Source organism: Ranitomeya variabilis, chromosome 7 (genome assembly GCF_051348905.1).
Source record: "Ranitomeya variabilis isolate aRanVar5 chromosome 7, aRanVar5.hap1, whole genome shotgun sequence".
NCBI lineage: Eukaryota > Metazoa > Chordata > Amphibia > Anura > Dendrobatidae > Ranitomeya > Ranitomeya variabilis.
Genome location: NC_135238.1, coordinates 42,606,980 through 42,631,861, shown reverse-complemented (window position 1 = coordinate 42,631,861; position 24,882 = coordinate 42,606,980). Strand labels below are relative to the sequence as shown.

The 24,882-nt window shown below is 43.4% G+C and overlaps 1 protein-coding gene across 3 annotated transcripts in view; it reads right to left on the bottom strand.

Annotated features, from left to right (window-relative positions):
- Positions 1-12,385: 12,385 nt before the first annotated feature.
- The window catches only part of ACSM3 (acyl-CoA synthetase medium chain family member 3), a 75,602-nt gene continuing 63,105 nt past the window's right edge, over positions 12,386-24,882 (bottom strand). The window contains exons 4-14 of one of the 3 annotated variants that reach the window (XM_077274945.1): positions 23,027-23,231; positions 22,794-22,937; positions 22,118-22,274; positions 21,095-21,174; positions 19,992-20,115; positions 19,339-19,419; positions 17,574-17,675; positions 16,832-16,959; positions 15,446-15,545; positions 13,165-13,284; positions 12,386-13,084 (exon numbers count right to left, since the gene is read on the bottom strand). In XM_077274945.1, the coding sequence (XP_077131060.1) occupies positions 12,998-13,084; positions 13,165-13,284; positions 15,446-15,545; positions 16,832-16,959; positions 17,574-17,675; positions 19,339-19,419; positions 19,992-20,115; positions 21,095-21,174; positions 22,118-22,274; positions 22,794-22,937; positions 23,027-23,231 (1,328 nt within the window). In that variant the 3' untranslated portion in view covers positions 12,386-12,997. The remainder of the gene's footprint in view (positions 13,085-13,164; positions 13,285-15,445; positions 15,546-16,831; positions 16,960-17,573; positions 17,676-19,338; positions 19,420-19,991; positions 20,116-21,094; positions 21,175-22,117; positions 22,275-22,793; positions 22,938-23,026; positions 23,232-24,882) is intronic. The other 2 variants (XM_077274943.1, XM_077274944.1) reach the window with 2 other exon arrangements.

Sequence of the window (24,882 nt, the reverse complement as noted above, 5' to 3'; positions counted from 1 at the left end):
GATTTTGGTCTGCCAATCTATTGTTTGCGCTGAGATAAACCGATGCCAGAGGAATGTTCTCTTATAGGGAACACACGAGCCAGGGCCGGCTCCAGGTTTTTGAGGGCCCAGGATGAAAGAGTCTTAGTGGGCCCCCCCCCTTTAGCACATAGCACGATTCATGATGCACAGATACAGCAGAGAAATATAGGTATAGTACAATGGCAGATTTCACTTACATGAGTGATAGCTATTGTAAATTCTACAATTCATACAGCAGAGGGGCTTTATATAAGTCAACCCCTTATATGCCAATTTTTGTGACCTACTCCCTCTTCCTCAGTTACCAGTAAGCATTTTATTGTTAGCTGAACTTGCTGCAAAGAAAAAACTGCATACATTGAATATGACAATTTTTTAATGGAAAACTTTTTAAAGTAAACATTAGAAAGTATTAACGTAGAACATTTGTAAAAGTGCAAAATGGGTAGCATATAGCACAGCCACGTAGCATATAGCACAGCCACGTAGTATATAACACAGCCCGTGTAACATATAGCACAGCCACGTAGTATATAACACAGCCCGCGTAGCATATAGCACAGCCACGTAGTATATAGCACACAGCCATGTAGTATATAGCACAGCCACGTAGTATATAGCACACAGCCATGTAGCATATAGCACAGTGTTGTGAATTTGCTTTTTGCTCCCTCTAGTGGTTACTAGTTTTTTGACTCTGGTTTTTCTGTCATTCCTTTTATCCGCACCTGGGTCGTTAGTTAGGGGTGTTGCTATATAAGCTCCCTAGACCTTCAGTTCAATGCCTGGCAACGTAGTTATCAGAGCTAGTCTGCTGTGCTCTTGTCTACTGATCCTGGTTCCAGTTATATCAGCTAAGTCTGCCTTTTGCTTTTTGCTATTTGTTTTGGTTTTGTATTTTTGTCCAGCTTGTTCCAAATCTATATCCTGACCTTTGCTGGAAGCTCTAGGGGGGCTGGTGTTCTCCCCCCGGACCGTTAGACGGTTCGGGGGTTCTTGAATTTCCAGTGTGGATTTTGATAGGGTTTTTGTTGACCATATAAGTTACCTTTCTTATTCTGCTGTCAGTAAGCGGGCCTCTCTGTGCTAAACCTGGTTCATTTCTGTGTTTGTCATTTCCTCTTACCTAACCGTCATTATTTGTGGGGGGCTTCTATCCAGCTTTGGGGTCCCCTTCTCTGGAGGCAAGAAAGGTCTTTGTTTTCCTCTACTAGGGGTAGCTAGATTCTCCGGCTGGCGCGTGTCATCTAGAATCAACGTAGGAATGATCCCCGGCTACTTCTAGTGTTGGCGTTAGGAGTAGATATATGGTCAACCCAGTTACCACTGCCCTATGAGCTGGATTTTTGTACTCTGCAGACTTCCACGTTCCTCTGAGACCCTCGCCATTGGGGTCATAACAGTTTGCCAGGCCAGTATTAAATGTTTAATGCATTGCAGAAGAGGGATTATAAGAAAGAAGATTCTGAGTTTTTTTTTTTTTTTTCTTCTTCCCCTTTACCTCAGAGTGGCTATGCTTGCTGCAGACATGAATGTCCAGACCTTGATTACAAGTGTGGACCAGCTGGCTACTCGTGTGCAGGGCATACAAGACTATGTTATCAGAAATCCTAGGTCAGAACCTAAAATACCGATTCCTGAACTGTTTTCCGGAGACAGGTTTAAGTTTAGGAATTTCGTGAATAATTGTAAATTGTTTTTGTCCCTGAGACCCTGTTCATCTGGAGATTCTGCTCAGCAAGTAAAAATTGTTATTTCGTTCTTACGGGGCGACCCTCAGGATTGGGCTTTTTCGCTGGCGCCAGGAGATCCGGCATTGGCTGATCTTGATGCGTTTTTTCTGGCGCTCGGTTTACTTTATGAGGAACCCAATCTTGAGATTCAGGCAGAGAAAGCCTTGCTGGCTATGTCTCAGGGGCAGGACGAGGCTGAAGTGTATTGCCAAAAATTTCGGAAATGGTCCGTGCTGACACATTGGAACGAGTGTGCACTTGCCGCTAATTTTAGAAATGGCCTTTCTGAAGCCATTAAGAATGTTATGGTGGGTTTTCCCATTCCCACAGGTCTGAATGATACTATGGCACTGGCTATTCAAATTGACCGGCGGTTGCGGGAGCGCAAAACCGCAAATTCCCTCATGGTGTTGTCTGAACAGACACCTAATTCGGTGCAATGTGATAGAAAAACCGCAAATTCCCTCATGGTGTTGTCTGAACAGACACCTGATTTAATGCAATGTGATAGAATCCTGACTAGAAATGAGCGGAAAATTCATAGACGCCGGAATGGCTTGTGCTACTACTGTGGTGATTCTACACATGTTATCTCAGCATGCTCTAAACGTATAGCTAAGGTTGTTAGTCCTGTCACCGTTGGTAATTTGCAACCTAAATTTATTCTGTCTGTAACTTTGATTTGCTCACTGTCATCTTATCCTGTCATGGCGTTTGTAGATTCAGGTGCTGCCCTGAGTCTCATGGATCTCTCATTTGCTAAGCGCTGTGGTTTTACTCTTGAACCATTAGAAAATCCTATTCCTCTTAGGGGTATTGATGCTACACCATTGGCAGCAAATAAACCGCAGTATTGGACACAGGTTATCATGTGCATGACTCCTGAACACCGCGAGGTGATACGTTTCCTGGTTTTACATAAAATGCATGATTTGGTTGTTTTAGGGCTGCCATGGTTACAGACCCATAATCCAGTCCTGGACTGGAAGGCTATGTCAGTCTCAAGTTGGGGCTGTCGTGGTATTCATGGGGATTCCCTGCCTGTGTCTATTGCTTCTTCTACGCCTTCGGAAGTTCCGGAGTATTTGTCTGATTATCAGGATGTCTTCAGTGAGTCTGAGTCCAGTGCACTACCTCCTCATAGGGACTGTGACTGTGCTATAGATTTGATCCCAGGCAGTAAATTTCCTAAGGGAAGACTGTTTAATCTGTCGGTACCTGAACATACCGCTATGCGTTCATATATCAAGGAGTCTCTGGAGAAAGGACATATTCGTCCGTCTTCTTCCCCTCTTGGTGCGGGATTCTTTTTTGTGGCAAAAAAGGACGGATCTTTGAGACCTTGTATTGATTATCGGCTTTTAAATAAGATCACTGTCAAATTTCAGTATCCTTTACCGCTGTTGTCTGACTTGTTTGCCCGGATTAAGGGTGCCAAGTGGTTCACCAAGATAGACCTTCGTGGTGCGTACAACCTTGTGCGCATTAAGCAAGGTGATGAATGGAAAACCGCATTCAATACGCCCGAAGGTCATTTTGAGTACTTGGTGATGCCTTTTGGGCTCTCCAATGCGCCTTCAGTTTTTCAGTCCTTTATGCATGACATTTTCCGGAAGTATCTGGATAAATTTTTGATTGTTTATCTGGATGATATTTTGTTTTTTTCTGATAATTGGGATTCGCATGTGGAGCAGGTCAGGTTGGTCTTTAAAATTTTGCGTGAAAATTCTTTGTTTGTCAAGGGCTCAAAGTGTCTCTTTGGTGTACAGAAGGTTCCCTTTTTGGGGTTCATTTTTTCCCCTTCTGCTGTGGAGATGGACCCAGTCAAGGTCCGAGCTATTCTTGATTGGACTCAGCCCTCGTCAGTTAAGAGTCTTCAGAAGTTCTTGGGCTTCGCTAACTTCTACCGTCGTTTTATCGCTAATTTTTCTAGCATTGTGAAACCTTTGACGGATATGACCAAGAAGGGCTCCGATGTAGCTAACTGGGCTCCTGCTGCCGTGGAGGCTTTCCAGGAGTTGAAACGCCGGTTTACTTCGGCGCCTGTTTTGTGCCAGCCTGACGTCTCACTTCCCTTTCAGGTTGAGGTGGATGCTTCGGAGATTGGGGCAGGGGCCGTTTTGTCGCAGAGAGGCCCTGGTTGCTCTGTTATGAAACCTTGTGCCTTTTTCTCTAGGAAGTTTTCGCCTGCCGAGCGAAATTATGATGTGGGCAATCGGGAGTTGTTGGCCATGAAATGGGCATTTGAGGAGTGGCGTCATTGGCTCGAGGGTGCTAAGCATCGTGTGGTGGTCTTGACTGATCACAAAAATCTGATGTATCTCGAGTCTGCTAAACGCCTTAATCCGAGACAGGCCCGCTGGTCATTGTTTTTCTCCCGCTTTGATTTTGTTGTCTCGTATTTACCAGGTTCAAAGAATGTGAAGGCCGATGCTCTTTCTAGGAGCTTTGTGCCTGATGCTCCTGGAGTCGCTGATCCTGTTGGTATTCTTAAAGATGGAGTTATCTTGTCAGCTATTTCTCCGGATCTGCGACGTGTGTTGCAGAGATTTCAGGCTGATAGGCCTGAGTCTTGTCCACCTGACAGACTGTTTGTCCCGGATAAGTGGACCAGCAGAGTCATTTCCGAGGTTCATTCCTCGGTGTTGGCAGGTCACCCGGGAATTTTTGGCACCTGAGATCTGGTGGCCAGGTCCTTTTGGTGGCCTTCCTTGTCAAGGGATGTGCGGTCATTTGTGCAGTCCTGTGGGACTTGTGCTCGAGCTAAGCCTTGCTGTTCTCGTGCCAGCGGTTTGCTCTTGCCCTTGCCTGTCCCGAAGAGACCTTGGACACATATCTCCATGGATTTCATTTCTGATCTTCCGCTATCTCAGGGCATGTCCGTTATCTGGGTGATATGTGATCGCTTCTCCAAGATGGTCCATTTGGTTCCTTTGCCTAAGCTGCCTTCCTCTTCCGATCTGGTTCCTGTGTTTTTCCAGAACGTGGTTCGTTTGCACGGCATCCCTGAGAATATTGTGTCAGACAGAGGATCCCAGTTCGTTTCCAGGTTCTGGCGATCCTTTTGTAGTAGGATGGGCATTGATTTGTCGTTTTCGTCTGCTTTCCATCCTCAGACTAATGGACAGACGGAGCGAACCAATCAGACTTTGGAGGCTTATTTGAGGTGTTTTGTCTCTGCTGATCAGGACGATTGGGTGACATTCTTGCCGTTGGCTGAGTTTGCCCTTAATAATCGGGCTAGTTCCGCCACCTTGGTTTCGCCTTTTTTCTGCAACTCTGGTTTCCATCCTCGCTTTTCTTCGGGTCATGTGGAGCCTTCTGACTGTCCTGGGGTGGATTCTGTGGTGGATAGGTTGCAGCAGATCTGGAATCATGTGGTGGACAACTTGAAGTTGTCACAGGAGAAGGCTCAGCGCTTTGCCAACCGCCGCCGCGGTGTGGGTCCCCGACTACGCGTTGGGGATTTGGTATGGCTTTCTTCCCGCTTTGTTCCTATGAAGGTCTCCTCTCCCAAATTTAAACCTCGTTTTATTGGGCCTTACAAGATATTGGAAATCCTTAATCCTGTATCTTTTCGTCTGGATCTTCCTGTGTCGTTTGCTATTCACAATGTATTTCATAGGTCCTTGTTGCGGCGGTACATTGTGCCTGTAGTTCCTTCTGCTGAGCCTCCTGCTCCGGTGTTGGTTGAGGGCGAGTTGGAGTACGTGGTGGAGAAGATCTTGGATTCTCGCCTCTCCAGGCGGAGGCTTCAGTACCTGGTCAAGTGGAAGGGCTATGGTCAGGAGGATAATTCCTGGGTGGTCGCCTCTGATGTTCATGCGGCCGATTTAGTTCGTGCCTTTCATGCCGCTCATCCTGATCGCCCTGGTGGTCGTAGTGAGGGTTCGGTGACCCCTCACTAAGGGGGGGGTACTGTTGTGAATTTGCTTTTTGCTCCCTCTAGTGGTTACTAGTTTTTTGACTCTGGTTTTTCTGTCATTCCTTTTATCCGCACCTGGGTCGTTAGTTAGGGGTGTTGCTATATAAGCTCCCTGGACCTTCAGTTCAATGCCTGGCAACGTAGTTATCAGAGCTAGTCTGCTGTGCTCTTGTCTACTGATCCTGGTTCCAGTTATATCAGCTAAGTCTGCCTTTTGCTTTTTGCTATTTGTTTTGGTTTTGTATTTTTGTCCAGCTTGTTCCAAATCTATATCCTGACCTTTGCTGGAAGCTCTAGGGGGGCTGGTGTTCTCCCCCCGGACCGTTAGACGGTTCGGGGGTTCTTGAATTTCCAGTGTGGATTTTGATAGGGTTTTTGTTGACCATATAAGTTACCTTTCTTTATTCTGCTATCAGTAAGCGGGCCTCTCTGTGCTAAACCTGGTTCATTTCTGTGTTTGTCATTTCCTCTTACCTAACCGTCATTATTTGTGGGGGGCTTCTATCCAGCTTTGGGGTCCCCTTCTCTGGAGGCAAGAAAGGTCTTTGTTTTCCTCTACTAGGGGTAGCTAGATTCTCCGGCTGGCGCGTGTCATCTAGAATCAACGTAGGAATGATCCCCGGCTACTTCTAGTGTTGGCGTTAGGAGTAGATATATGGTCAACCCAGTTACCACTGCCCTATGAGCTGGATTTTTGTACTCTGCAGACTTCCACGTTCCTCTGAGACCCTCGCCATTGGGGTCATAACAGCACAGCCCACATAGTATATAACACAGCCCACGTAGTATATAGCACAGCCATGTAGTATATAGCACAGCCCACGTAGTATATAACAGCCCACGTAGTATATAGCACAGCCTCATAGCATGTAGCACACAGCCATGTAGTATATAGCTGTTAGAATCTGTTTAGTTTGTGACTATCTGCCATTTTCTTGTGGTGTTCTGGCTGCTGGTCTTTTTCCTCTGGTGCTGGGTTTGTCTTTGGTCAGGTGATTGTATCACTCTTTATTAACCAGCACCTGCCTCCCAGTCCTTGCTGGACAACAGTGTTAATCTGCTTTAGTTCTGGCTAGGTGCTTTGCTTTATCTTCTGTGTGTGTAATTTGTGCAGTACTAGGAGTTCTGATTCTGCTAGTCTTAGTTTCTATCTTCTGTTTGTATCTGCAGCCTTCTCTGTGATTTTTATTAGGAGGTGACCCGTTTTTGTACCCAGTCCTTAGATCTTTCAGGGAACCCCTTCCCCGGATCTATAGGTCTTCGCTTGAGATTAACCTAGGATCGTCAGTGGGTCTATTCGCAAGGAATGGGTCGCCCACTCCATTGTATGGTATCAGCCTAGTTTCAGTGCAGGGTCAGTTTTCCCCCCTTCTATCCTAGTTCTGTGTTGCAGTTCCGTAACAATAGCACAGCCCACATAGTATATAGCACAGCCCACATAGCATATAGCACAGCCCTCATAGTATATAGCACAGCCCACATAGCATATAGCACAGCCCACGTAGTATATAGCATAGCCCATGTATTATATAGCACAGCCACATAGTTTAGAATAGCCCACGTAGTATATAACAGCCCACGTAGTATATAACAGCCCACGTAGTATATAACACAGCCCATGTAGTATATAACACAGCCCATGTAGTATATAGCACAGCCATGTAGTATATAGCACAGCCATGTAGTATATAGCACAGCCACCAAGTATATAGCACATAGCCATGTAGTATATAGCACAGCCCACATAGTATATAGAATAACCTGCATAGTATATAGCACAGCCCACATAGCATATAGCGAAGCCAAGTAGTATATAGCACAGCCTGCATCTCCCCCCCCCCCCGAGAATGGCCCCACAGTCCAGTACTCACTGTTATAGTAAAAAAAAACACCCTCACCACCTCTCCTCGTGCCCGCGCTGCTCCCTGCTCCTGTCACACAGTCAGTGCGCGATGATGTCATCGCGCACCCGCAGTGTCAGAGGCAGACCGGGAAATGATGGGAGTGGGAGCGTCAGCAGACACTCTCTCCTCTATCATTGCTTTGAACTGTACCGGCAGATGCCGGTATAGTTCAATGCGGCGGGGGAGTCTGCGCTGGCGGCAAGCGGGCCCCCCTGCTTCACAGGGGAACCATAGCGGCTGCATGATGTGCCGCTAGCTGAGGGCCCCTGGGGGCCCAAGGCAGCTGCCTGCCCCTAACGCCGACCCTGCACGGTACCGTGAATGGGCCCCCCTCATCTCGCCAGGGCCCCGGCACTTGCCCAGGTGCTAACACCGGCCCTGACACAAGCACTCGACAGAGTGAGCGTTCCTGTGTACTGAGGAGTCAGGGAAGAGCTTCTGGCCAAACAGCTGGCAAACTATCATTTACCCAACAGCTATCTAATCTGTATGGGGCTTCTAAGTTAAACTCATCCTGAGTTGAACACCTCACCAATTGTCTAAGTAAATCTATTTCTAAAGGTGCTATTGACATGAAATTCTCACCAGATGTCGGAAACAACCCATCCAATCCGCACAGGCAAAGAAATCACCATAGATGTCCACAAATAAAGTTACCGTATTTTCCGGCGTATAAGACGACTGGGCGTATAAGACGACCCCCCAACTTTTCCAGTTAAAATGTAAAATCTTCTTAAAAGTCGGGGGTCTTCTTATAAACCGTGTCGTCTTATAGGGCCGGTGACTTTTGTGCCTTTTGGGGGGGGGGAGTGGGCCTGATGACGATGAGGGGGCGTCTCACAGGAAAGTGAGTATCCCCCATTACCTCATTGTATCGCTGCAGCGTGGGGTCTCTGCTGGGAGCGGCGGCTGCTGCTCCTCATTGTGCCGCGTGGGTGCTGTGGGGCGGCGGCTCCTCTTCTTCAGTGTGGGGCCTCTGGGCGGCGTGGGCGGCTTATCTTCAGGCAGTCGGGGCTCCTCCGGTATCTCCTTAAAGCCCGGAGGCCCTGCCGGCAACTCCATCGGTGCAATGCAGTGGCCTCCGGGAACATGGCCGCTGCTCAGATTCAGATCTCGTCCCTAGATCTCGGGAGACGAGATCTAAATCTGAGCAGCGGCCATTTTCCCGGAGACAGCTCCATTGCTGCTATGCGGTGCATGTTCCCGGAGGCCACTGCATTGCACCGATGGAGTTGCCGGCAGGGCCTCCGGGCTTTAAGGAGATACCGGAGGAGCCCCGACTGCCTGAAGATAAGCCGCCCACGCCGCCCAGCAGCACAGAGGCCCCACACTGAAGAAGAGGAGCCGCCGCCCCACAGCACAGCCGCCGCCGCCGCTCCCAGCAGAGACCCCACGCTGCAGTGATACAATGAGGTAATGGGGGATACTCACTTTCCTGTGAGACGCCCCCTCGTCGTCATCAGGCCCACTCCCCCCCCCCACCCACCATATACACCCGGCAAGGCGATACCCGGCGTATAAGACAACCCCCGACTTTTAAGAAGATTTTCAGGGGTTAAAAAGTCGTCTTATACGCCGGAAAATACGGTATGTGTATTAATGAGAAATGATACAGGGAAAAGTATTTAACACATAAAGAAAGAGAGGTGCAGAAAGCCATGGAAAGCCATGACACTTGCTGAATTCGCTCAATAACACAGGTCAACAAAAAAAAATTTTTTTTCTGGTGTCCAAAATATTTTAATGAATTTGGGGTATTTTTGGGGTGCTGATTCTGAATATGCTATCAGTTTTGCAAGATTGGCTCAAGTTTTTGAGATTTTTGGTATCTTATTTATAGCACTTGTTGGTAAATGCGACGTATCATCTCATTAATTTCTTTGGATTAGTACTTGAACTGAGCAGTTCTCAATATAGTTTTGTGTTACACACTGCCAAAACATAGAAGAAACATAACAGACTTCGTAAAAAAAGTGTATTTTGCCTATTTTGGGGTTATGCTTGGGGACCACACATAGTGTGCAAAGCATGTATCGAATTATTACGAAAATGGAGCAAAGGACAAAGAAAAAGCTTCAAATTTGGTGTTCCAATGGTGTGGAGAGAGCAAAAAAATCATCATGATGACTGTTATTTCTGTGCAGTTAATGCGCGTGTAGCAAATTACGTCTTTTTTTTACACATTTTACGAAAAATCTCAAAAACTTGAGCCAATCTGGCAAAACTGATGACATATTCTGAATAAGCACCCCAAAGTTACCCTAAATTCGATGAAATATCTTTGGCACCAAAAATGCTGTTGACCAGTGCAATCCTGCCACTTTGTGACAAATAATATCAGCTGGTTCAACTGATGGCCTATAAAAAGGTGCCTCATTAGTAAGGTGCCACGCAAGACACATCTCATGATGGGTAAAACCAGTGAGCTGTCTCAAGACCTTCTCAACCTTATTGTTGCAAAACATTGATGGCATTGGTTACAGGAGAATTTGTAAACTACTGAAGGTACCAGTAAGCCATGTTGGGGCCAGAAGTGGAAAGAACATAATTTCACCATAAACTGGCCATGACTAGCTGCTCCCGGCAAGATTTCAGACAGAGTAGTTAAAATAATTATCAGAAGAGTTGTCCAAGAGCCAAGGACCACCTGTGGAGAACTACAGAAAGACTTGGAATAACCAAGTACATGCACGAGGATAGCATGTATGCATGATCACCTCACAAGACTTCATTGATGAGCAAGAAGCATGTTCAAGCGCATTTAAAGTTTGCTCAATAACGTTTAGACAAACCTGTGAAATACTGGGAGAATATAGCTTGGTCAGATGAGACCAAAACTGAACTGAACTCTTTGGATGCCATAATACACACAATGTTTGGAGGCGAAGAGACACTGCATATCACCATACTAACAGTGAAGTTTGAAGGTGGGAACATCATGGTGTTTACGAGGATGATGAAGATGAAACAAGGGTGGACATTTCAGCAAGACATTGATCCCAAACACACAGCCAAGGAAAATCTCAATTGTTTTTTTGAGAAAGAAAATAAAGCTGCCAGTATGGCCTAGCCAATCACCTGACCTGAATCTAATAGAAAATGTATGGAAGGAACTAAAGCTCAGTGTTTATAGAAGGAGCAAACGGGACATTCAGGATGTGAAGAGTGTGTGGAAGAATGGGACAAAATCACACCTGAGCAATGCCTGCGACTAGTTTCTCCATACAGGAGGCGTCTTGAAGCTGTCATCACCAACAAAGGCTTTTGTACAAAGTAAATTTCGATAAGCGTGTTCAATACTTTTTTCCTGTGTCATTTCTCACTACTACATATAACAATTTATAGACATCTATGGTTTGATTTCTTTGCCCGTGTGGATTGGATGGATTGTTACTGGTATCTGGTGAGAATTTCATGTCAATAGCACCTTTAGAAATATATTTACTTAAAAAATTGATGACGTGTTCAATACTTATCTCACCCACTGTATATATAAAGGTGTCCGTATCCTTTAATACATTTCTTAATTGGTTATCTTTGTTTAGTCTTCTATGCTCACGCCCGATTATCAGCTGCAATATGACTGGATATCCTTGTTGAAGCACCTCACCCCAATAACCAATAGATAGCCGTCAGCCGAATGATCATCTCTCCCAAGTACCTCATACACAGGAACGCTCAGGTTGGCCAAACCTTCCTGAGTTTTCTATGACAGCTGCTGCCAGAACCATCCGACAGTGGCCTGTCTCCTGGAGAATAAAAGGATCGTCCATCAATCGCAATGCTGAATCCTTCTTTTCTTCATGGACATCCTCTGAGGGATGGACAAGAGACTCCTATACATATTAGAGGGTTAGACCGACATTAGTCTAATGTGCATTGGGGCTTTTATTAATGTGGCCCTTTGTTTGAATTGTGTACCAAAATAAAAGTATACTGGTTTTGATGGTTATACTCCATTATGTAGTATTAAAACTATATACTTGCCCACTCTGACACCATTTCTGAAAATATGTATAATGTCTGATAAAACCTTCCTCGGACTCCACCACCTCTGTATCTAGTCCCATGACTGTGCTGAAGGGAATCGCCAAACTCTGGAGGAATATTGAACTTTGATGCTCCTCATCTTCATGCCTGGTCTGGTTCCTCAACTTAGGGGCAGTTGAACAGGCTCTGGTTGGTGGTCCTCATGGGTCTTTCGTCTCTTTTCCCTATCACCAGGACAAACTCCACGAGGTGAAGGGAACATCTACATAGCACCTGTTCCCTTAACAACAATGGCCATATAAAGCCGTAATCCCTTTAGATGTTACACCACATGACCTCGCCACTGTCCCTTGGGGCACTTGACTGGTCACTGGTCTGATCCCTAGCTGGTGAATCCAGGAGTGAGAAAACTATCGTATGGTAATGCTAAAAAGAACGACCCAGATATAGATTTCCCAGTCAGTTCCTGATGGTGCCATTTGTTCACATTTACAGTCCATTACTACATATTTTACTTTTAGGTCAGAGCAGGATGACAACATCTTGGTGGTGCCACTCCTGTTGTCTGGTACCATCGTCTGTGACATCTTCTGGATCCTGCTGACTTATCAAGTGTACGGTCACTTGAATGGGACAAAGCTACATTACCCAACATAGCTTCTACTAAGTGTGAAGAACGGTGGTGTACAGAGCATGGATGATGAAATGGTGGTCAGAGGAGATCTTCAAACATCTTATTGCCGGGAGGGATGCCACGAGGATAGTTATAAGTTTTGAAGAACGCACATATCCCTGATAGTCAATTTTCTGGATTGTAATTATTGGGCTAACCATTACTAGACAATGCCAATATTTTAGAAGTTTACTTTTTTTCACAAATAGGTATTTTAAATTTCAAAGTATTTAACTTTTTTTATTTGAAAGGAAAAAATATATAAAAAAAAAGGTGAAGGAAAAAATATTTATAAAACATATAATTCATGTTGAGATTACAGGATAACTATACAGTAGCAGGTAAGCCAGGTGTAACAATATGGAGTCAATAAAGGACGAGGATAATAAAAATGCAAATCACCGATAGGAGGATACTCCTAGGGGTCGGTATCTGGGCATTAAAAGTGATGGTGGACCCAACATATTAAAATCTGTGAGCACATTTCAGGGCAATGATTAGAGCTCTGTGATCCTCAACCCAGATTCCACGCAGCGTTGGATTGTAGATCTCGAATCCATAGAGACCAGACTCTTGAATCCTTAAGGGTAGTCATTAAAAAAACCTCAGGAATTAGTAAACCAAAAATGTTATGATGGTGTCCTTTGGAACCCGAGTTGTCAGGATGGTCACATACAGGTGGTCAAGAATCTTGAAGAAGACTACTTTATGTATATCAGTAATGGTAAGTTTTGCTCGTGGTAACTGGTCTTCAGGCTTTTCCCCATTCCTTATTTCTCAGCTCATTTCTCCGAATCTTCCCGCTGACTGTTTTTGGCAATTGTTGAACAAATTCAATCTATGAATAATAGAAGAATAATTCAGGACAAGTTTCAGCAGCTTCTTGAGCGACGGTGCTGGTGTCATGGAGCTACCTACCTTCCTTGGGTACTTGTACGGGGCGGTCACCTTCTTTACATGTTCTTGTAGTTCTTTAGTCAGTGTCTCCTGGTCGTGGCCAGTGTATGTAGGGGACAAGATAACAAAAGCCTTCACCACCTGCACATTAAACATATGTATTAGGTATAAAACAGAATCATTTGTAGATTTAGGATACAATCTTTATATACAGAACAAAAGTTAGAAGGTAGCAATGTGAAGGTATATAGGCTTATAATAAGGCTTATAAAAGAGAAATTAGCTCCATTTTGCTGAACTTGAAGAAACTTTAAAAATCCATGTCAGAATACCTGCATAATGTTTTTTTTTAAGTAAGCACAATAGCCCCATCACGCCTAGGACATCTACTGTATTTAATACTATATGCAGTCTGCATTGTGAAAGCCGTTTACCTTTCATAGTTTTAATTGTTCTGCACAATGTTTGTTTACTAGCAACTGTTCTTGGTATTGCAGATTTATATAGGCATCAGTTCAAGACGTTGATTAAACCTCCACCATATTTGACTGTAGGTATTGTGTTTTTTTCTTTCTAGGCCTCATTCCGGTTTCAGTCTTTTAAGGCTTGGCACCATAAATACTATTTTCCAGCTTACAAATCTACAGGTCCTTCTCAAAAAATTAGCATATAGTGTTAAATTTCATTATTTACCATAATGTAATGATTACAATTAAACTTTCATATATTATAGATTCATTATCCACCAACTGAAATTTGTCAGGTCTTTTATTGTTTTAATACTGATGATTTTGGCATACAACTCCTGATAACCCAAAAAACCTGTCTCAATAAATTAGCATATCAAGAAAAGGTTCTCTAAACGACCTATTACCCTAATCTTCTGAATCAACTAATTAACTCTAAACACATGCAAAAGATACCTGAGGCTTTTAAAAACTCCCTGCCTGGTTCATTACTCAAAACCCCCATCATGGGTAAGACTAGCGACCTGACAGATGTCAAGAAGGCCATCATTGACACCCTCAAGCAAGAGGGTAAGACCCAGAAAGAAATTTCTCAACAAATAGGCTGTTCCCAGAGTGCTGTATCAAGGCACCTCAATGGTAAGTCTGTTGGAAGGAAACAATGTGGCAGAAAACGCTGTACAACGAGAAGAGGTGACCGGACCCTCAGGAAGATTGTGGAGAAGGACCGATTCCAGACCTTGGGGAACCTGAGGAAGCAGTGGACTGAGTCTGGTGTGGAAACATCCAGAGCCACCGTGCACAGGCGTGTGCAGGAAATGGGCTACAGGTGCCGCATTCCCCAGGTAAAGCCACTTTTGAACCATAAACAGCGGCAGAAGCGCCTGACCTGGGCTACAGAGAAGCAGCACTGGACTGTTGCTAAGTGGTCCCAAGTACTTTTTTCTGATGAAAGCAAATTTTGCATGTCATTCGGAAATCAAGGTGCCAGAGTCTGGAGGAAGACTGGGGAGAAGGAAATGCCAAAATGCCTGAAGTCCAGTGTCAAGTACCCACAGTCAGTGATGGTGTGGGGTGCCATGTCAGCTGCTGGTGTTGGTCCACTGTGTTTCATCAAGGGCAGGGTCAATGCAGCTAGCTATCAGGAGATTTTGGAGCACTTCATGCTTCCATCCGCTGAAATGCTTTATGGAGATGAAGATTTCATTTTTCAGCACGACCTGGCACCTGCTCACAGTGCCAAAACCACTGGTAAATGGTTTACTGACCATGGTATTACTGTGCTCAATTGGCCTGCCAACTCTCCTGACCTGAACCCCATAGAGAATCTGTGGGATATTGTGAAGAGAAAGTTGAGAGACGCAAGACCCAACACTCTGGATGAGCTTAAGGCCGCTATTGAAGCATCCTGGGCCTCCATAACATCTCAGCAGTGTCACAGGCTGATTGCCTCCATGCCACGCCGCATTGAAGCAGTCATTTCTGCCAAAGGATTCCCGACCAAGTATTGAGTGCATAACTGAACATTATTATTTGATGGTTTTTTTGTTTGTTATTAAAAAACACTTTTATTTGATTGGACGGTTGAAATATGCTAATTTATTGAGACAGGTTTTTTGGGTTATCAGGAGTTGTAGGCCAAAATCATCAGTATTAAAACAATAAAAGACCTGACAAAATTCAGTTGGTGGATAATGAATCTATAATATATGAAAGTTTAATTGTAATCATTACATTATGGTAAATAATGAAATTTAACACTATATGCTAATTTTTTGAGAAGGACCTGTAATTAAATATTACAGTGTTAGAGACAAGCTTTCGCCCACAGTTACCTCTCCTCTGATTGGGTCCGGACTGCTGACCACCGCAGATTCCGCCACAGCCGGGTGCTCTATTAAGGCACTTTCTATTTCAAATGGTCCGATACGATATCTAAACAGATAAGAAATTAAACTGTTTAAAGTGACCTTTCAGAACTCCCCATTAATTGCTTCACTATGTCATTAACTTGTGCTTATATACAACAGCCAATCAGAAGCAGCAGCGCCTCATTAGGGAGCAGCCTAAACTAACGATGAGTCAGGGTGTGTGTCTTAGACTACTAAATATTGTATACTCTGCCAAGAAAGCTCACCGATATCTTCTATATTACATAGACTATTGCATCATCCTAAGGCCTGTGATTTGGTGCATGGTATGAAACCTCAATGTGACCTCAATATGGCCCCACTGACATTATATTTCTGAAATGAATCTCAAGTATGGTGGTCAGAATGGGGCCTTACAGTGACCCAGGATAATATGCAATGAGACAGATTATTAATTTTAAGAGGAACATACCTTGACTTATTTTACTGCTACATGATCTGTGGGCAAACGGCTAAAAACACATGGTGCACACAGCGCCATATACGCGCTATCATTTGCGGCTTTCTACTCATCTTTCGCATTTTAGAAATGTGGCTTCAAAACTTGTCGGAATTTAATAGAAAGTCACGGCCACCAAAGAGTCCAACAACTTTACCATGTGTAAAGACAAAAATGGCACAAAATCTTTGCCTGTCCATAGCGGGAATAGATTTATTTTTTTGGCTTTAAAATGGAATCTATCAGTAGGATCAAACCTCAAGAGTCATCTATATGGGCATGTAGGTCATTGTAAGGTGGATAAAATTATACTTTGAAATCCACTCTCCGATGTTTTATTCCAGAGAAAGCCATGTTTTTCTTAATATGTAAATGAGCTGTTAAGATCTATGGGCCGGACATAGATCTATATGAGAATCTGCTTCCAGAGATTATTATAAATGACAGAGGGCATTGCAGGTGTGAAACACGTAGATCAGGAGAGCAGACTGTCAGTCATTACATGTCTCACACTAATAATGTCCCCTTTAATTTATAGTAAGCCCTGGAGGTAGATTCTCAGGGAGATCTATGTCCGGCTCATAGATCTTAACAGCTCATTAAGAAAAATATGGATTTCTCTGGAATAACACATCAGATTGCAGATATCAAGGTGTCATTTTATTCAACTTCTTATGACCTACATGCCCATATAGATGGCTTAACGGGGTTGATCCTACTGACAGATTCCTGTGAAGCATTTAACTACTATCAATTTTTACAAACATTAAGGCAAATCTTTGATAGGATGCTTCTGGACAATTTATCGGTAGACTGTTTCAATCCATTGTGTGTAAAAACAAAGTATTTACCCTGAAGACAATATAAGGTCGTCTGATCTCCCAACAAACCAGAAATAGCCATCTTCATCCTTAATGCCTCGGTCTCCTGTAAGGTAAAAATCTCCTCTTCGGGTTGAGGCCGTTTTCTCCGGGTCGCCCTATTGCCAATGGATATTATACATCATCTGTAAAGGCTGAATCATTGCATTATGTATTGAATTGTGTTCTGTAAATGCAGATTGGAGCAGATTCCAGAAGCTAAACCCACATTTAGTACTCTTTTTATAAAATGTCTTAAAAAATAAATCACTGTAAGCGCCCGTTATACAATATGTCTATCTTTGCTGCCAACTTGTTTGCGCTGCTCCAATGAAAAATAGAGCAATCTGTGCAAAAAAAAGCTATTAAAAATGTCCTACAGCTTCTATGCAGACATATAGGTTGCCATGGTAACAGACTACAAGCCAAGCCTGTGTAGTCTGATCCTGCAGTCACACTACAAAAAATGCAGCAAAACACAGTACATGCAAATATTGAATATATGAATTTTGTCTTTTATTTCTTGCTAGCCTATCATTATATGTAATCCATAAAGAACAGATAGAACGGAGATGGACTGCAGAATCAGACTACACAAGGCTTTGTAGTCTGTTGCTATGGAGATACCAATGACTATTTGCAATGTTGCTTCATTATTCATATAAGATGGATTAGGACAATAAATAAAATGGTTCCGAAGGCAAGCACAGACATGTTCTGTCAGTAATCTTACCGTGTATTGAGAAAAAAGACAAAAAGGTTTTTCAGGTGCGATACGGATTCCAATCTCTCCTTCCTGATCTGGAGGTAATACGCTGCCATCAGCATCAACTACCTGGGATGGTAACAAATAATATAAATTAAACGCATATAATAAAGAAATTTAACCAACAGAACCTTTCGCTTCCATGCCGGCTGCTTTCTATTTAACCCAATGACCACCTTGCGATTTTTCATTTTTTGCATTTTTGTTTTTTGCTGCCCTTCTTCCCAGAGCTATAACATTTTTATTTTTCCGTCCATATGGCCGTATGAGGGCTTGTTTTTTTGCTGGACGAGTTGTACTTTTGAATGACACCAATGATTTTACCATATAGTGTACTGGAAAATGGGGAAAAAAATCCAAGTTCTGTGAAATTGCAAAAAAAGTGCAATTTCACAATAGTTGTTTGGGTTTTTTATTTACCGTGTTCATTAAATGCTAAAACTGACCTGCCATTATGATTCTCCAGGTCAGTACGAGTTCACAGACACCAAACATGTCTAGGTTCTTTTTTATTTAAGAGATGAAAAAAAGGTCACCGTTTTCCGAGACCTGTAGCGTCTCCATTTTTCAGTCTCTGGGGCTGGGTGAGGGCTTATTTTTGCACCTTGAGCTGACGTTTTTATTGATACCATTTTGGAGTAGATACAAAGTTTTGATCGCCTGTTATTGTATTTTAGTTCAGTGTTGCGGTGGCCCCCCCAAAAAAAACGTTATTCTGGCTTTTTTATTTATTTTTTTTATTTTTCATTACGCAGTTTTCCTATTGGATTAATTTACTTTATATTCTGATAGATCGGACATTTCTGAATGCAGCGATACCAAATATGTGTATTTTTTTATTTTTTTGTTGTGAATGTGGCAAAAGGGGGGTGATTTGCACTTTTATGTTTATTTTTTTATTTAAACTTTTTTTTTTTTACCTTAACTAGTCCTCTGAGGAGACTGGAAGCTGCGATCATCCGATCACCTGTGCTACACATAGCAGGGCTACAGTGGGCAGGGGTTGATAGGAGAATTACAATGACTGGCACAGGGGTCTTCTACAGACCCTTGGTTGTCATGACAACCCATTGACACCCTGCGATCATGTGACACGGGCGCCTATGGGCGGGTCTTGTGACACTTTCGGTTAGCGAGAGTTAAATGCCACTGTCAGTGATTGACAGCGGCATTTAACTTGTTAACAGCCACGGGTGGACCGCGGATCCAGACGCAGCTGTTAGAGGCCCATGACAGCTGATCAGAACCAGCTATCAGGTGCAGGGAAAGAAGCGGGCTCAGTGCCGGAGCCCGCATCAAATGTCGGGACACAACTAAGGTCATGAAGGGTTTAAACTCTTAATAGTCAGTTTCCAGGAAGTCAAAGTCAGAGGCAAAATTTTTAGGCTGGAGAATCATGAAAAAATGGGCCAACTTCAGGACAAAGTAAATACAGGCAAAACAGGGGTAATCAGACTGCAGATAACCAGAACAGTATTCACTATTACTGGCAATGGAAACTGACTCTCAGGAGTTAAAATAGAGCACAGAACTGCCAACAAGGAGAAACACTAACAAGTCAGAAATTAAAAGCCAACCTTCAAGGCTGGGAGGAACCACAACACCCAGGAATAAAACAGGGTTGCTGCCTGTCACCCTGTATCGCCTGTCAACCAAAGTAGACACTGGAAAGAGGCAACGACATGGATATTACAATTATCCCATGTTCACACTACCCTAGAGGCATAAATACCTGGACGTCGTAGGCTGGAGAAGCCTTTCCCATAGAGCCTGGTTTTATCTTCATTCCTTTAAATGTTCCACATACCAGGACCTAAATAGTAGTTTCTGTAGTTAGCTGCATGCAATTCATTTACTCTGATATTTAAAACTAAATAGGACCGTATTCACACTCGTACATGTTGGATTGTGGGGACATAGTTCAATGAGATTGATATGTAAAACTATAAAGGCTAGAAAAAAAAAGCAACAGATTCAGAATTCTGTACTACCATCTTTAAATCTTTTTAAGCATAGCACTAGTAAGGCTGGGGTCACATTGCGTTATGGCAGTCCATTAGGGGCATAACGCGGTGTAACGCAGTCCGTTAACGCTGCCATTAATCAATATTTTGGGCGCATCGCCAACACATGCCATAATGGGCATGCGCTAGGGATATGCCATCATTCTGTGACGGAGCCTCGGACGCGGGTTGCAGGGTTTCCGGGTCCGTTAGCGCTAGCGCAGATAGAGCATCTGCTAGCTCTATCTGCGCTAGCACGATCGCATTTCGGCACTTGCGTTAACGCATGCGTTGAACGGACTGCAGTAACGCAATGTGACCCCAGCCTAACAGAGAATGTACTTAGCTGGCTCTAATAAAGTTTTATCCAGTTACAACTTACCGTCTCCGTTTGGCCATAGCCTTCATAAATGTCAAGCCCCGTGTTCGCTTTCCATTGCTCCATCACTTGAGGGTTGATGGGTTCCCCGGCGCTCACACAATGCTTTACACTCTTGAATTTGTAGCTTTATGAATAAAGCAAAAATAAACAAATCCATTACAATGAGCACAGTAATAAGGAACCCAACCTTAAAGTATAACCACAGGAACATTCATTACATGGGTAGACAGGGCTGCAAACTCCATTCAGACGATTTTGTATGAGAACTATGAATTTCCAATTTAACCCAATGGTTATTATTAAAATTGCTCCTTCTACAAATTATTTGATTCAATATTTCTCTAAGGCTGGGGAATAACCAAATACAACAACAGGTATTGGTGCCATTGAGGAGCTGTGGTCAAGAGGTAAAGATGCAACAGCCCGGTGAGAGAACCTGCTGTATAAATGATGGCATCTAAAAAATCAACTGGATTTTACCAAAGCTATGCAGACCTTTTAGATTTATTAGATAGTCTCTTGATATGAGGTTTCCCATACTTGGTGTGGACCTATTAGGCTGATACGGACTTGGTGTTGGGCTAAAACAGGGGAGCAAAGTCTAAGGGAATGCAGTTTCTTCACCTCAAAACTTCCACAAGGATGTGTGGACTTTCCCACAGGGAATCCCCATGTTGCAGCCCCATGAGTAGTCACTGTTAGCAATGGCTGACTTCAATATGGACTCATCATGGCAAGAAAACAGAGAGGTACCATCATCACATGGGTCGATGTCAAAGAAAGAGGCAGACAGTAAGTAGAACACCTTAGGTCAGTAGAATGTTGAGCAACGTGAGAAGACCACCTAAGAAGACATTGGTGAAAGAACATACGCTGAATGTGTAGACTCCTTAAGAAAGCAAAAGCCAATACTCGTACATGTAGAACATCAGCAGGAGACCCAGCAAGAGGACAGCAGTGGATCCAACAGAAGAGCATCAGCACGTACGACCAGGGCAGGACAAGTGGGATACTAAGCAAGGGATGGGCCATGACCATTCCAAACCTGAGCTTCACAGACATTTTTCTGATATTTCAATCAGTAGTATTCTATATGTACCTACCTTCCAAGGTTGCATAACACCAGCATACGATAGGCGGTTGGAGGAGCGCAGAATGCAGTAACGGGGTAGTTGGCCAATGTCTGCATGAATAATGAAAGCTTCCATTATGCTGCTATTCAGGTTATCAGCTGCACACTATTTGGTTTAGAATTTGATGACTTTTATACAAATATAATATTTCTGTTCACACATAAGAGTAATCGACTTAAAAAGTGAAGTAACTTTGTAGAAGGACTGCGTTACGCCTGGGACTAATTCAATATTACAGTCCATGTTACAGTCTGGATCTGACAGATCTCAATCCAACATAACCTCAACACAGCAAACATGCTGTCTAGGAGTTGTGGTAGCACAGAGAAGAAAATATCAGGTAAGTTAGTAGAGGGAGGAAGAACATAAAGTTCTTTATACAAAAGATTTGATTTCAGATAAAGCAAGAAACAGTGGACGGTCACACTGGTGTTTTGGAGTTGTGTGGGGGTGATGTGATGGGTAGAGGAGTATAATTGTGAAGATGGACTGACAGCCAAATCTGCTGAGAGTTTGTCCAATAGGGGCAGTGTATAGAGAAGACAGGAGATGAACCCGACAACATCATCTTTGGGGAGACTCACTGGCCTTTATAGACATTAGACGTTCGGCTGAACCCTTCGATACCTGCAGGTTTGACTGACGTTAGTCTAATGTGTATGGGAAGTCTAAGGAGGCGGTAAAAAGTATGAAGCGGTCATTTTTGTAATTAGATTGTGAGGAGATGACAATGGTGTCATAGGCTTGTTTGGCAAGGTGAAGGGCAGGGTTATAAGTTTAGAGCATGAACTAAATAGAGCTCATCTGCAGACATATGTGACTTTTAGCATAGGAGATGGAGACTTGTGCCATAAGTTTTGGCACCTAGGGGCACTTCTTCAACAAAAGCACTTTCAGAGTCATTCTCCAAACACTAACATTTTTATAGATTTTCTGGTGCTTTGTGATATTTTTCCTCCCTCTCTATAATAATGACTTGCTATCTGAACTTACCTCCAACATTACAGTTGGGTCAAATCGAGGCATGTAATGAGCGAACACACACGAGCCTTGGATCCAAGGAGCAAAAACACTGCTCCATGCAGACTTTGCCCAACCCGTGTCTGATGTATTCCAAAACACGTCGGAAGGAATTAAATCCATCCAATACCTGTATGGAGGAAATGGGTTCAAAATTATTCTGTAAATTTACTGTATATTTTTGCATATTTTTTTCAGTGACATCAGAGACCTGCTGTTAGAACCCAGCACATATAACATTGTTCATGGGGCCATGGTTGCCAATCATTAATAATCAGGAAAAAAAAAGAACTTTACAAGAGCAGATCAGAATTTTTTTTCTTACCAAGATCACCTTGGTCCTACCAAGCTTAGCTGGGCCTGGCATCTGCCCGAATGTGCTTGACATTCACCCTACTTTGGATATTGCAGTTGAGGACAATTTATTGCCTTTGCAATTAATTAAAAGCGTTTTTTTTTTTTTCAGGACATTTTCCCTCATTTTTTGCCAGGTGCAGCTCAGTTCTGTTCATTTAAATGGGTCTGGGCTGAAGTACCCGGTATAGTCACTAGAAAATGTATTTGGGATTCAGTCCCTCACCGATCGAAAGAATAAGTCATCAACTTATTGTCCCAGAACATCCCTACAATTTCTTGTATATTTACTTACTTTCCATTTACCGTCAGTCCTAGCCCGTAGCTGCAGTGACTGTGTTCTGTCATTTTTGGAGAGCCTGTTGTCCCACTAGTGAAGTAAATGGTCATTGGATCTGTACTCCTTGTCCTCACACAAATGTGCTTGTCATTGACCGCCCTTAAATAAGTGTGAATATATCGTTAATTACAATTTATTACATGATCCTTGGTGACTGTATCATTACAGGCCAATAGGATGGGACATACGTATAGAGATCTTGAAAATTCAGCCACCCTTCTCTCTTTCCGGCCACGATCAGTTTGGTTTTTAGTAATGGAGCTTGGGATGAGATGGCGTCTACATTTGGGGCCAGTTCTTGGCTTGTGATAATGCACCTTGCATCTGATGTTTGTAACCTGTGCAGAATATCCTTTGCTGTAAGTTGTGTTGTCCCAGGAATTAGAACTAAACCTGTGAATTAATGGAAACTTTAGGTGAAACTTGTTACAATGGTTTTATATTTTAAGTTTAAGGAGGGAAACAGCAGACTTTTGCTTTCAAGTTCCAAGACCAAAAAACAAAATTTATAATTGGCCTCAAACCATCCACATTTTATTCATGGTATGGATGTCCTATTTGGACACCCTCAGAGACTGGGTGCAAAAGTAAAAAGTTCCTAGGGCCAGAACACTTGGCACAGGCAGACGATAAAATGAAATGTGCCTGTATCACTTCTTATGGGGGCTAGAGTACAACGTTAACACCATAGTGTATTTTTTATTTTTACATAATTCGAAGTTTTCGTGACTTTAGAATTAAGGCTCAACTTTTGGAGAACCTTTGAGAAAGGTGAGAACCTGGTTGCACCAAATATTAAAAGGATTGACTTGAAACATTATAGCTTTACTCTTTAGACCATCCTGATGCTCTCCTGAGTTATGAATGCTCCATAGTTCCGTGTAGGCGACACATGTAACTTACACTATCTTACAAAGCAAATTGCGCCAAATGTCTCTGTCTTCCTCCAATACCCAACTACTCGTGGTTCTATAATGGACTATCCTAAAACTCAATGTAGACAAAACCGAACTCATCATCTTTACCCCATCTCGCGTATCCCCCCTACCTGATCTATCTATTATGGTAAACAGCATCATGCTCTCTCCTGCCCTGTCCCTCAAACCGCACGTCCAAACTCTTGCCACTTCCTGTCGCCTCCAAGTCAAAAATATTGCCAGAATCCGTCTCTTCCTCAGCCCACAATCTACCAAAACTCTTGTGTGTGCCCTCATCATCTCCCGCCTCGATTACTGCAACACCCTCCTCTGTGGCCTACCCGCTAACTCTCTTGCACCACTCCAGTCTGTCCTCAACTCTGCTGCCCGGCTAATCCACCTCTCTCTTCACTACTCCCCTGCTTCTTCCCTCTGCAAATCCCTCCACTGGCTCCCATTCCCCCAACGAATCCAGTTCAAACTACTAACACTGATCTACAAATCCATCCATAACCTTTCCCCTCACTATATCTCTGAACTAATCCCCCAATATCTTCCCTCACGTAATCTCCGATCCTCCCAAGACCTCCTACTCTCCTCCACACTTATTCGTTCCTCACACAACCGCCTCCAAGATTTCTCCCGGATATCCCCCATCCTCTGGAATTCCATGCCTCAACACGTCCGACTATCCACCACCCTCGGATCCTTCAGATGGAACCTGAAAACCCATCTCTTCAGGAAAGCCTACAGCCTGCAATAACCATTCTGCCGCCTCGCCATCGTCAGAGCCGCCTCACCACCACCAGTGCTGCACACTGACCTCCTGTCTCTTCCCCATAATCCCAGAGAATGTAAGTCGGCAAGGACAGGGTCCTCTCCCCTCTGTACAAGTCTGTTATTGTAAATTTGTTTGCTGTAAATGATATCTATAACGCTGTATGTAACCCCGTTCTCATGTACAGCACCATGGAATTAATGGTGATATATAAATAAATAATAATAAGATTAGCTTCCAGCTCTCGCCAATTGAATTCTACTGATCTATTTTCTTCTGTTATCAACCCAACTCATTTTATGGCTATGTTTACCTGTCGGATGCCCACCAAGACATTCTTTCTGGTCAC